Here is a 13,881-nt window from a genome sequence, read left to right as displayed (position 1 = left end):
CCCAATATAATTAAAAAATGGGCAGAGGACCTGAATAGACATTTCTCCAAAGAGGACATACAGACAGTCAATACACATATGACAAAATGCTCAACGTCACTAATCATCAGAGAAATGCAAATTAAAATCACAATGAGGTATCACCTCACACTTGTCAGAATGGCTATCAATAAATCATCAAACAACAAATGTTGGTGAGGATGTGGAGAAAAGGGAGCCTTCATGCACTGTTGCTGGGATTACAAATTGGTGCAGCCATTCTGGAAAACAATATGGAGGTTCCTCAAAAAATTAGAAGTAGAACCACTTTACGAGCCAGAAATTCCACTTCTAGGTATTTATCCAAAGAAATCCAAAACATTAATTTGAAAATGCATCCTATGTTCATTGCAGCATTATTTACAATAGCCAAGATACGGAAGCATCCTAAGTGTCCATCAACAGACATTGGATAAAGAAGATTGGTATATATATATATATATATATATATATATATATATATATATATATATACACACACACACACACACACACACACACACACACACACACAATGGACTATTACAAGGCCACAAAAAGAATGAAATCTTACCATTTGCAACAACATGTATGGACCTAGAGGGCATTATGCTAAGTGAAATAATCAGACAGAGAAAAACAAATACCATATGATTTCACTTATACGTGGAATCTAAAAAATAAACGAACAAACAAAACAGAAACAGACTCAGATACAGAGAACAAACTGATAGTTGCCTTATGGGAGGAGGCATGAGGGGCTGGGTGAAAAAGGTGAAGAGATTACGAAATACAAATTGCAGCTACAAAATAGTCACGGGGATGTAAAATACAGCATAGGGAATATAGTTAATTATATTGTAATAACTATGTACGGTGCTCGGTAGATACTAGAATTTTCAGGGGGATCACTTCGTAAGTTATATCTAACCACTATGCTGTACACCTGAAACTAATATGATATAGAATGTCAACTGCAATTGAAAAATAAAAATTAATTTTAAAAAGAATCCTAATTCTAGAAAGTGGGTAAAAGGAGCGTAGGGAGAAGCAAAATGGAGCAGTCATGAAGGGGGTATTGCGTTGAGAGGGAGGGGCAAGCAAGATGGATGAGGCAGACAGAGGAGTGAGGGCAGCAGAAAGGGAGACAGAAGGACCCCGGGATGGGGGACTAGTTTTTGAAAAGAATAGGGACCCTTCTTCCATCGTCCTGGAGGGAAGGCAGGGAGATGGGTGAGATGCAGGTGGGGTTGTCAGGAAGGTAAGGGAGTGACTGATGATGGCCTCTGAAGTCACCAGCTGAGAGTTAATGACCGGAGTGAGAGTTCATTTGAGGAGAATGGAAACCAGACTTCCCAGGATGAGAGGGGGGTATGTCAGGCCATTTATGCACCTATTTGAGGTTCAAACTGAAACCAGTCAGTCCAGCAAACACCGGGTATATTCTAAAGTGATTTTAGTAATTTTCTCTTAACATTTTCAGGTTTATTTTGCATTGCTGAAACCATGCTGCACATACAATTTTATGTCCCACTTTTTTTTTTTTTACTTAATGGAGTAGCAGAAGCATTTCCCCATGCATTATAAACTCTTTGCAAACATCGCTTTTAAAACTTAGAAATAATCCACAGAGTGGGCATTCTATGGGTCACTTAACCTTTTCCCCCTTTTATTGGACATTTAAATTGTTTCCTGGCAATGATTACTGAAGTCCTGAAAGGGATGGTGTGTGGTCTGGTGAAGAAGAAAGGAGGGAAGCTGCAGGGCAGAGCTGGGCCGTCAGGTGCTTTGGCGTCTCAAATCCCATCATGAAAGTGTTTTCAGGTGCCTATTAAATGGCAATTGGTGTTCCTGACAGGTCACAGTCTGGGTTTTCCTGGATATGAAGGCAAAGAATGGGACAGCAAGGCACATCTCACTGGCTTCTCATGGGGAAAATAGGATGGGGAAAGGGACTTGGAGAGCAAGGATGACCAGGTGTGTGACCCCTGAGCCGTTTACAGTTTAAACATATATTGCAACAGCCATGTTTGAGGTGGCAACAGGGCCCTTCACTTTCCTGTTTCCCCCATAATACAAGTCCTTTTGGCATCCCACCCTTCCTGGAGGGAGCACAGCCCCAGGAGGCCTGGCCGTGGCAAAGTATCTGGGGACCCAAGTCCTCTTCTCAAAGGCCAGCAGGCGGGGGTCTCTCAGGTGTGTGAGGATGGAGTGAATGAGCTAGTGGGATCACCCATCCAACACAGGCTGGGGCAGCATTTGGTGGGGATATTTCCCAGGGGATCCTGCCTTGGGTGGAAGCCGCTGGCTCTGGGATCGCCCAAGGCCCCTTCCAACTTTGAAGTTCTTGTGATTCAACAACAGCATTCATTGAAGCCTCACTATGAGCTGGAGACAGAGAAGTAACGCCCACTGACAGACTGCCTACTGTGTGCCGACACTGGGCTTCCTGTGCCTGATCTCGCCTGATGTCAGGATAGGCCAATGCGGAAAGAATCGTCACCCCATCTGAGAGAGGGGAATGAGCAAGGACAGAGCAGGGTTACTCCTCTGCGTTTCCTCCCCCACCCCCCAGCCCCAGGGTTCCCCTGCAGCACAGGGTGACTGATGGAGAAGCCCACCTCATAATTCTTTCCTGTAGCATTTATGCCCCATAAACGAAAGGGTCTTAGTGGTAGGCATCAGGCCCACCTCTTTGGGCTGGTGGGGGCAGAGCTGAGGGCCAGAGGGTGACAAGGTCTTGTTTGTGTGCGTTTGTGGGATTTGAGTTTCTAATAGATGATAATCGCTGCCAGGCCTTCCCAGCTGGAACCAGAGCAGGCACTGGGCCAGGGCCTGGCCGCCCTCTGGGCGGGTATAAGAGTCAGGGAGGAGGTCCTAGAGCTGGGCCAGGAGAGAGATGCCAGCTGCCCACCCGGGGACCAGGGTGGAGACCTAAAGCTGCTGCATACAGATTGCCAGGTGGGCAGGGTCAGTTCTGGAAGTGGCCCCCTCTCTGGGAGATCTGGGAGATCACTAAGGAAACCATCAGGCTGGACAGGCTGGAGAAGGTCGCCAGAGCCAGGGCTCGGCAAGGTGAGTACCTTCCACCGTTCCTAGCTTTCCCTTCCTCACTGAGCTCCTCACCCTTGTGAGTGACCTGGTGACTGTCTGTCTCTGAGGTGCCCAGGTGGAGACTGAGTGGCCTGGATCTCTCAAAAGGCAGTGTATATGGGGGAGAGGGGGATAGCAATAAGCACTGTCATTTATCCAACACTCACCAATACCAGGCACTGTGCATCATCTCACTGAATTGAGGACAGAAGGATAGAGGCCTGGCTTAGCATCCTAGTTGTTCAGAGATTATCTTCATTTACTTTTACAACAGCCCTATGAGGTAAACATGTTACAGATAAGAAGACAGCACAGGGATGTTAAGTAACTTCCCCAAGGTCACACAGCAAGTAAGTGGCAAAACCAGGATTTGAATTCCCTGATTCCAGAGCCTGTGCTCTTAACCTGTGTTATACTGTTGCGTGGCTGGGATAAGTGCCTTCCCCTTTCTTAGTGACCATTTCTGTATCTGTAGTTTGAAGGTGTAAAACTTGATGATCAGAAAGATATTACCTTGAGATTTCCTAAAGGTACCTGGACATGGGTCAGCCTTAATCACTGGGAAACCTTGTTGGAAACATTTGCCAAAAGCCAAGGGTATGCCCTTTGATCCAGCATTCAACTTTTGAAATTTATTATAAAGGATATAATCAGATGTATGAACAAGGAAGTACATTACAGCTTTGCATATAATCACAGAAAATTAGAAACAAACAAAATTTGAGGAATAAATGATGCACATCTTATGATGAAATAATATGCAGCCATTAAGAACCATGTGTTCAAAGTCCATGAGTATCCCTGGAAAATTCTCATTCGTTAAGTGGAAAAAGTGCTTTGTAAAACTATACATGGTATGATCTATTTATAAATATGTGTATATACATGCATATGAAATAAATATAAAAGGCTGGAAAAAAACCCTTAGGGGTTGAGAGTTTATCTCTGAGAGATGGAATTATAAATATTTTTCTATTTTTCTTTATTCTTTTCTCGATTCCTCAAAGTTTCTACAATAAGCATGTATTACTTTTTTAATTAGAAAAACAAAGGGTTTTTTGGTTTTGCTTTTTGTTGTTCTTGTTTTTTTGTTTGTTTGTTTTGTTTTTTAAAGATCTATTCTTTTGGTCTAGGCTTGGCTCCTTGCAAGCTTCAGCTATAATGTACTCATTGGCTTTAGGAGGGAACTGAATTTCAGGCTGTCAGTACTGTGAGAACTTCTGGAATGATCTGGCCCAACATGTTACATGTGGGGAAACTGAGGGCCAGGGGTGCAAGGACTTATCCAAGGTCATACAAGGAATCAGAAGCCCTAGACCCCCAGCCTAGGGCTTAAGCATCTGCCCAAAGGGCCATACTCCCAAGGGCAGTCTGCTAGAAGGGCAAGGAGGTGGGAGGGACTCACACCTACAATTTACTGCATAAGGTTAAGTTGTATTTATTACTAACTGAAAGTGAGGTCTTGAATGCCGAGTGCAGCCGACCTCACGGACCTACCCAGTCAGTGACACCTTGGGCTGGGAGTGAGAGGAGCAAAGGGCAGATGGGTGGGTGTGGAGTCAGCCAGGTGTGTCACAGCCCTTTTCCTCTCATCTGTAAACCTCACCCAGCGGTGCTTTCTCCTCTGGCAGGACTGAGGCCTCGGTCACTGCCCGCTGCTCGGCTGGGACAGAAGAATGAAAGGTCTTCGCTGGCGTTACACTCGGCTGGTAAGGGGTGGCTGGTAAGGGGTGGCTGGTAAGGGGTCCCGCTGGGGCTGGGGGTTAGGTCAGGAAAGGTGGGGGGGAGATGAGCTCTCTGGCAGGGTGGGGCCTAGACTAGCGGGTGGATCCAGGCAGGCGATTTGTTCTTCTTTCAAGTCCCTCCCCAGCTGGCCTGGGGTTCAGAACAAGCCTCAGGAACACAGGGCCTTACCTCCCAGCCCCATGGTCCTGAGACCCTCGAGGAGCACAGAATGCTATCTCCTTCCCTTCCTCCCTGGAGCGGGTGCCAGGTGGAGCTCTGTCCAGAAACCCCACACAGCTAGGACCCCCTCTTTAGGCCGGAACCTGGGGAAAAGGAAAGCAGTGTCCTGTTCATCTCTCATCCTTCAGGAGGTCTCTCATTCCTATGAAAAGCCCTGAAGGCATTGTGTGTAAGCACACGCCCGCGCACACACACACACACACACACACACACAGGTACAAAGTGGAAGCTTAATTCAATGAATGAACGAATGAATACATGAATATACCAACATACACGCCTACTGAACTCACATATTTACACAATCCAAACTCACACTCACAAACAAATCGACAGGTAAACACAGTTACCCACAGCGCCTTCTCACACTGATAGGCCCACGCGACTCTATTTTCCGCCAACACACGCAGGCACACAGATGAGCACACATTTTACACCAACCTGCACACGCTTCACCTACAACTGCAGGATCGTTTCACTGATTGACAGGGAAGCCTCCAGGCCTCATTTTCTCCCTTTTTTTAAATAGAGATAATAAGGAAGCACATTCTTAGGATTCTTGGGGAAATTCAGAGAGATCACGCACAGCAAGCACTTCACACAGGCCTGGTCAAGTGTGTGCTAATCAGTGTCAACCACTCTCATCGCTATCATTACCATCATTATTTCATGTACAAATGTACACATTGCAGGGCCCATGGGCTGGGCTGTCACCGGCCCTTCTCTCCTTCCCCCAAGCTGAGACCTGGATCTCTGGCACCCACTCTGGATCCAGAGCAGACAAACCACAGGGCCCACAGCCACAGCTGATGGGTGTGTGTATCTCCAACCTTTGGCTGGCACGGGCAGGGAGGGAGCCGGCTGGAGGCAGGGCCGAGCCTTATCTGCGGTGGACGCTTCCCAGCCTCCTCTGACTGGGCTGGCATTTGCAGGGATCTGGGCAGGGGCCAGCCAAGACGCTCAGACCTGGGAGTTGTGGAGGCTGGTGTCTCCTGTCCCTTGACTCAGCAGGCCTTTGTGTTGTTGTCACAGCCCAGCCAGGCGGAGGATGATCTGTCTGGGAAGGAGGATGAGGAAGAGGAAGAGGAAAAGGAGGAGGCAGCCCCAGCTCCTGAAGACCCCGTGGAGCCCCAGCTGGTAGAAGCCAGCCAGGTTATGGGAGCCTCGGAGATTAGGCAGGTTGGGCACGGCCCAGGGAGCAAGGATTTTAACCCTGAACCTGAGGGTCCCGCCCGCCTGTCCCACCCCAGCCAGGTTCAAGGACACCTGAGGTCACTCCTGCTCTGTCCCCCGCTCACTGTGTCACCTTGGGCAAATCATTTCTCCTCTAGGCTTTCTTTTCCTTTCTTATAAAATGATCTGGTATTACCACTGCCATCCTCTTCACTGGGCCTGGAGGTTAAGGATATAATGAAATAAGCTTATTCTTAAGTAGAACCAGGGATTGGGAAGTGAAGCCAAAGCTGGGGTGGGAGTGGGGGGCGGGATTAGAAGGAGGGATTCAGCATCTCATCTGTTCTTTGGCCATTAGGGGCCAGGGTGACCAAGGGGAGAGTCCTGAGAGAGAACTGACCTGGGTTCAAATCCCGACTCTGACACTTGCTCCCCATGGGGGCTTTAGACAAGTTGCTTCACCTCCCTGAGCCTCAGTTTCTTCATCTATAAAATGGGACTAATAACCCCCCTCTCTGAGGGCTACTGCTAATAGGTGTGACAGTCTCCTGGAAATAGGAAATTACTCTATACCCTGTAAAGCACCAGGCCTGTGTGAGTGGCGGCTGTTTAACCTCCGTGTTCCTGGGACCCCAAGGATATGGTGCAAGGAGGCTGGGGGGATGAGGCTTCTTCACTCATCTCCGGTCCTGTCCCCAGCTCAGCCTCCACCTTCCCCCGAGAGTCACTGGACATTCCTGGAGCCTGGCCTTCTGCACATCAAGGGATGGCTTCAGTCTGCGCAGCCTGTACCGGCGGATGGAGGGCCACAGTGGGCCAGTGTTACTGGTGCTGAGGGACCAGGATGGGCAGGTAAGCTTGGCTGGGCCCCAGCCTACGGAGTGTTAAGGGCAAGATGCCCGTGGGGGTCTCTCCATCCTCAAGCTCTGCCGCAGGCTCCCCAGGTGCCCCTCTAGGATAAGTCTATATTACCAAGCCTGGAAAGCAGGGTTGCTAGAGGACCTCCAACTCCTTTCCAGCTGCGAACTGTAAGCTCTTCTGCTTTCCAGAAGTTTGGGGCCTTCTCCTCCTCGGCTCTTCGACTCAGCAAAGGCTTCTATGGTACTGGCGAGACATTCCTCTTCTCCTTCTCTCCACAGTTGAAGGTGATGTTCCCAACCTTCCAGGAGCAAGTGGGGTCTATGGCAGGACAAAGATCCCAGGGTCTCAGTGGCCCCCAGCTCCATCCCCTGTGCTGGGGTACCTGGTGTCCTTCCATCTTTCCACAGAGGGAAAGCAGGAGGGCAGTGGCAGGCAGAGCATCCCCCGTGGCCTGCCTGTCTTCATTCCAAAAAATGCTCAGTAGGTCCCTGGCCACCAATGACTGGTTCTGAGAGGAAGTTTGTTGCTTACCAGGTACAGGCTAGAAAGATACAACTGGGCCACGTGCAGGTAGATCTGCGGGTATTGGGGTAGGAAGATGAAGACAGATATATCCAATGGTTTCCATTTTCTTATGAAGTATGGGGTAAGGTCATTTGCTGTGAGTGAGGATGGAGGAGAGGGTATGAAGGTTGAGGGGAGAGAAGGTATCAAATAGTTATCACAGGAGTGGAAAGGAAAGCCTGTGAGAGAAAACTAGAGAAGCAGAAGACAGCCAGGCAGTGTTGATTGGAGGTTTGAGACTATGAATTTAAAGGCAAGCCAGTTATTTGGCGTGTGCTTTCCTCCAGCAATGTTCAGCTTCTCAGGTTCAGGCAGGGACAGAGTGGAGGGGAAGGTTTATTCATGCCTAGGATTTTGCCAAGCTTGTTCAACAGAGGGAAGAGAAGGGAAAGAAAATACACAATGAATAGAGAGCTCGTTCTGAGTGCTTTGGTTTGCGATTCGACATGTCCTCTCCAATGCACAGACCTAGACCCCTAAAGATACATCCAGCAACACAAGCGCCTGGCCGCATGACGAGGTCACAAGGAGCTATGGACTGTCTTGCTAAAGGCAAAACACACCGTATTTATTGCATGGCCTCCATCAGCCAGTCTGGTAATCTTATCAGGAAAGAGGGAAGGGTCAGTTGTTCATAGAACCCCATGCTGGATACAAGTCATCCCTACTGGCCTTTCAGGGTGCACATACTAGAATTCTAAAGTTCTAGAATTTTCCTCTTACTGCACTGACAACTCCTTGGCAGAATCCTTTGCTGGTTCCTCCTCATCTTCCCAACCTTTTAATGTCAGGGGGTCCTAGAACTCAGTTCTGGGTTCTTGTCTCTTTTCGGACCACCCTCTTTCCCTTCAAGCTCTCATCCATTCTCACAGCTTTCCATGCCATCCATGTGTGGATGGCGCCTTCCCCTGGACTCCAAACTCACATATCCAACCACTACCCAGTGTCTCTCTCCACTTGGATCTCAAACCTGGCATTTCAAGCCTCACATGTCCAAAGCTGAGCTCCTGACTTTGCCCCCACAAAATTGCTCCTCCTGCCATCTTCCCCAATGAAGTTAATGGGCGCCCCCATCTTTCCTGCTGCTGAGACCCAAAAGTTTGGAGTCATTCTTAACATTTCTTTCACACCCTACATCTGAGCTGTCAACAAATCCTGACAGCCCTGCCTTCTCTTTCTATCTATATCCAGAACCTACCACCATGTCCTTTATGGTCACATTAGTTCAAGCCACTATTGTTACTTGCCTGTGTTCTTGCTCTAGCCTCCCAATGCTTTCACCTTCAGGCATCACGGTGGCTGGAGTGGTTCCTTAAATAGGTAACTAACCTACAAGTCCCTATGTCTCTGGCCTCTCTCTGTTGTTGTTTCTTGCTACTCTTCCTTTCCCTTGCTCTGCTCTAGTCACACTGACCTCGGAGCTGGTCCTTAAACATGCAGGCTCCTACCTCAGGGCCTTTGCACATGATGTTCTGTCTAGAGTACCCCCTACTGGATCTTCACATGGCTCAGTGCTCACTTCCTTCGGTTCTCTTCTGTAATGTCACCATCTTGGTGAGGCCCTCTCTGACTACCTGATGTAAATGTATAATACTCCATCCCCTGGGAACCCTTATGGCCCTTCTCTTTTTCTCCTTAGCAATTGTCACCACCTAACAAACTATTTTACTTATTTATCTGCCTTTCTCACTAAGAGTCTCATGAGGCAGGAATTTGTGTCTGTTATGTTCATCATTCTCCTCAGTACCTAAAACAGTGCCTGGTGCTAAATGCTGGGGGGGGGGGGGAAATGTTCAATGAAATCAATGATTCCCCCCCCCCTCCCAGGTTTGCTGTCTGTCTTTTTAGCTCACTGTTAAGGAATCTCACCTTTTCAAAAATTGGTTAGTTTTTCCCGTCTTTGGTCTTCTGGCACCTTTCATGTTCTTTATAAATTCCCAGCAGTTCCTTCATCACTATTCCAAGCAGCACCGTGAACATGGTCTTGATTTCCTCTGTAGCAATGTTTATCTTACTCCTTCAAGGTCATGTTCCTTGATGAAAGTAGAGGAGGACTTGAACAGTTTTGTTTTTTCGTGGTCACTTGTTAATATTATCTCATCTCCTCTGAGCCCACGGCTTATCTTTTATTAGTCCTTTTTTTCCCCCCTAAAAACCCTTTGGTTGTTCACATTTTTTTGCAACTAATTATTGGCAATAATATACTAGTAGGCTTTTGTGGCCCTTTAAAAATCTTTTTATTAGCTAAATTGACTCTTTTTTTAAAAAAAAGCCATTGTTAAGATTTTTAAAGCTCTCAAACTCTCATTTAAAAATTACAAAATAATTGGAAATAGGAAAATAATGTGCTCAATGTGGAAAAACTTGAGAGTGAAGTACAAAGAAGATAAAAATCACGATTCTCATAATTTTGGCGTAAAATGCCTCCCCATACAGAAATAGTTACGTCTCTTCATTTAGTAAGAGCTTTCTTTTTGGCCTTCAGTCACGTGTTACAATTTCTTTCAAGTAGGTTTTGTATAGTTTTTGTGAAGTTCATTTCTATCAAGTTTCTCTTTAGCATCTTATTTTTTGTCTTCCTTTTAAAAATTATTATTATTATTAGTTTCAGGTATACAAAACAATGTAGTAGACATTTCACCCCTCACAAAGTGATAACCCCTCCCCTAATCTATTGCCCCTCTGACATCATATACATCTATTACATAAATTGACTTTTGAGTAATTTATTCATTCAACAAACGTCTATACTGTGTCTTGGGAATACAGCCGGGAATCAAGACAGCCCTCACGGGGCTTGCGTGTTAGGGTGCAGGCAGTGGTACATGACACATGAACAGGATCATTGCAGTGAGGAAAAGAAAACAGGGTCTGGGAGGAAGGGCTACTTTAGATAGCGTGGTCCAGGAAATTTCTTTGGGATGACATTTGAGCTAAAAGATGAAAAGTGGGTCATTTGAGGCTGAGCAGGAAGAGCATTGTGGGCAGATGGATCAGCAATGCGAAGGTTAAAGTAGGAATAGCTCTGGCTGTCCCAGGGACAGAAAGGCCAGTGTAGCTGAAGTGCAGTCAGTGAGGGGGAGAAGAGGTCAGAGAGAAAAATCAGGGGTCAGAGCAGGCTGGGCCTTTGGCTTCAGTAAGGAGTTGGATTTTATTTTCAGGGCTTTAGGCAGAGGAAGGATAGTATCTGATTAGATTCTGAATAGACCACTGAGATTGCAGTGTGGAGATGGGCTGTGGGCAGGAGACAGTAGAAGCTGTGATCCAGCGAGGAGTGAAGGTGGCTTGGGTGGGGTGGGCAAGAGTGAGTGGAGATGGAGGGGACAAAAAAGGTGGCAGTCAGGGGGTCTCTTTGGGGTGGGGCCTGAAAGACTTGCTGAGAAATGGCTGAGGCAGCACTGGGGGATGGGCAGTGTGAGCCTGAGGAGACAGTTGGTTAATGGCAGAATCAGGACCCAACTCCTGGATTTTCCCCTTCTCTTTCCAGTTTTGGAAGAAGGAAGGCTCAAAGGGTTTTGGTCTATTCCTAGAACAGAGGGGCTTTGGGGCTGTGGGAATTCAGACCGGAGGGAAAAAGGAGGTGAACGCCAGAGAGACTGGAAAGAAATCTCAAGAGCCAGGAGCCCACAGTACATCCTGTGGCTTAGTCCGGGCCTGGAAGTTCAGTTCCCTCCACAACACTGCCACCCAGTGGTGCAGAGTCAAACTGCAAGGGCGGGACTCGCCCAGTAACCGGAACCTTTTCCTGTCACCTCAGGTTTTTAAGTGGACAGGAAACAACTCTTTCTTTGTGAAAGGAGACTTGGATTCACTGATGATGGGCAGTGGCAGGTGCGTGGCTTAGTCCTCCCTGAGTCCCGGGGTCGTCTGTGTTCTGGTTCCTTCTCCTGGCCAGAAATGCTGGGCTAGGTTGCCTCAGATAAAATGGGGGAGACTAGTGGTCAACATTCAGAGCTCTTCCTTCAACAGCCCCAGGGTGCTGCCCAGTCCCCCAGCCAGCCCCCTCGGCCCCGTTCTAAGTCAACATTGAGGGGGAAGGATGGCAAGGACTCTCCCCCAAAGTGTTTACAGGTGCTGACAGCTTAGTCTGAATGTATGTATCTTTGGGACAGCGTTCTGCATGGTTGGATGAGGCTAGTCAAGCGATGGACTAGCCTCACCTGTACCAGCCCTGGAATCCTAGGGAATGTAACTCAGTGGAGGAAGGTTAGTCTCACCAGGGGTGTGACCTGCATATTCAGGCAGAATCAATCTTATCCTGAGGGCAAAGATGACAACACTGGTTAGTACCGGGCAAGATCTCTGCTCTCCCAGCTGCCTGAAAAGCCTCCACTGAGAGGCAGCCTGGTACAGAACACACCAGCCATGACTGACTTGCAGTAACTCACTTCCCAGCTTCAGCCTAGGTTTGCTGTCAGAGGAGGGAATTAGAATGGAAGCTCTCGGAAGCCTGTTGGGCTCAGAGTCCACGCCTGTGAGAGCCACTCCTTTGGTTAACCATTCCCATCTTAAAAAGCATTCAAATGTTCTAAAACTGGATTGTGGTGAGGGTTGCACCACTGTATATAGTTATTAAAATCGCTGAACTGTAAAAAATCAATACTCTAAATCCTGTGGGGGACAACGTGTGGAGTCCCCAACAATTCAGGATAAATCAGTTTAAGGGAAGATGAAACGCAGGCAAAACTGGGCTGCGGTCATGGTGTGGCCAGGGGCCGATGGTGTGGATCTGAAAGGCCTCAGCAGCCAGGAGTGAGCCATGCCAAGCCTGTCCTCTTCTTTTTAGTGGCCAGTTTGGGCTGTGGTTGGATGGAGACTTGTATCACGGAGGAAGCCACCCCTGTGCGACCTTCAACAACGAGGTGCTGGCCCGGCAGGAGCAGTTCTGCATCATGGAGCTGGAGGCCTGGGCTCTGAGCTGATGTCCCCATGGTGGGCAGCTTCCTGAGGCAACAGGGGCTCCTACCTGCTCATGGATGACACCTGGGCCTCCCTTGCACAGGGCAGACCATTCTGTCCGAAACACAGGGGGCAAAGTGTCCTAGCACTGACTGTGGCTGTGAGTCAGGCTCCTGGTGGCCTGGGGACCCAGGACAGGCATGGGGGCAGGAACTGCTCTCCTGGAGAGGTGACTAAAGGAGCGAAAGATATTTATACCTCATCGGAGCAGTGCAAAGTCCCTCATGAAAACTACCTTTTTAGGAATTATACAACTAATACATGTTTATTGTAGGAAAAAAACATAAGACATTGAAAAATTTAAATTGCCTAAAATTCAACACCCCCCAAAAAAACCACTAACATTTTCATGTATATCCTTCCAGATGATTTTCCATGGGAATATATACCGTGTTTCCCCAAAAATAAGACCTAGCCAGACAATCAGCTCTAATGCATCTTTTGGAGCAAAAATTAATATAGTAAATTAATTACAGTAAAATAAGACCAGGTCATATAATATAACATAATATAATATAACATAATATAATATAACATAACATAACATAATATAATATAATATAATATAATATAATATAATATAATATAATATAATATAATACCGGGTCTTATTTTACTATAAGATCAGGTCTTATATAGTAAATATATTTACAATATAAAACCAGGTCTTATATTAATTTTTGCTCCAAAAGATGTATTAGAGCTGATCGCCCAGCTAGGTCTTATTTTCAGGGAAACACGGTATGTATGTCTTACAAAAATGGGATTCTACTCTGTGTTTTGGAAATTATTTTAACTTAAAGAATATTGTCAAACCACAGCCATCTGGGCTGAACCAGTGACACTAATAAAGACTCTAATAGTATCATTCTTTTTCCAGAAACTCAGGGCTTTCTGGGTGCTTGCAATCTCTAATTTCACGAGGAAGGCATGAATGCAGCTAATGAACAATATGCATATTTGATAAAGAAGCTGAAATTCTGTAGATGGGAACCTCAGGAAGGTTAAAGGAGAGGGAGGATATATGTTCTGGTACAACAAGAGCTCGGAAAACTAAGAAAAATCCATACCCCATCCCGTGCTAGTGCCTGACTTCTGCCAGCAGGAAGATTCTTTATTATGCTATTATTTGCCAAGATTGAATGAGGAAAACCAAATAACACAGGCCCTGTCCAATACCATCCCTTCTCTCATAGACCCAACAGAGTTGAGGTACTAAGAACTATCTGGGTAGATAGTCCTTAGACC

At 46.9% G+C, this 13,881-nt stretch overlaps 1 protein-coding gene and 1 long non-coding RNA gene across 5 annotated transcripts; one reads left to right on the top strand and one right to left on the bottom strand.

Moving 5' to 3' along the window:
* The first annotated feature begins 1,149 nt into the window (after positions 1-1,149).
* On the top strand, positions 1,150-13,793 carry TLDC2 (TBC/LysM-associated domain containing 2). Of its 4 annotated transcripts, XM_019750204.2 has the most exons (7): positions 1,169-3,093; positions 4,743-4,820; positions 6,109-6,255; positions 6,949-7,101; positions 7,299-7,394; positions 11,432-11,505; positions 12,461-13,793. In XM_019750204.2, exons 2-7 carry the CDS (start codon positions 4,788-4,790, stop codon positions 12,594-12,596), a joined length of 639 nt encoding a protein of 212 aa, XP_019605763.1. In that variant the 5' UTR covers positions 1,169-3,093; positions 4,743-4,787; the 3' UTR covers positions 12,597-13,793. The 4 variants fall into 4 exon arrangements, with proteins under 4 accessions (XP_019605764.2, XP_074174361.1, XP_019605763.1 ...); XM_019750206.2 differs by lacking the exon at positions 7,299-7,394 and having other exon boundaries at positions 1,170-3,093; XM_019750205.2 differs by lacking the exons at positions 11,432-11,505; positions 12,461-13,793 and having other exon boundaries at positions 1,150-3,093; positions 6,109-6,213; positions 7,299-9,431.
* On the bottom strand, positions 3,389-5,677 carry LOC141568308 (uncharacterized). The gene is made up of 3 exons (XR_012491432.1): positions 5,518-5,677; positions 5,026-5,159; positions 3,389-4,774 (listed from the first exon to the last, which is right to left on the bottom strand). It is a non-coding gene; the product is annotated as an uncharacterized LOC141568308 (long non-coding RNA).
* Positions 13,794-13,881: the final 88 nt, after the last annotated feature.

The sequence above is a fragment of the Rhinolophus sinicus genome, linkage group LG13, assembly GCF_036562045.2.
Source record: "Rhinolophus sinicus isolate RSC01 linkage group LG13, ASM3656204v1, whole genome shotgun sequence".
NCBI lineage: Eukaryota > Metazoa > Chordata > Mammalia > Chiroptera > Rhinolophidae > Rhinolophus > Rhinolophus sinicus.
This window is presented reverse-complemented; position numbering and strand designations above follow the sequence as displayed.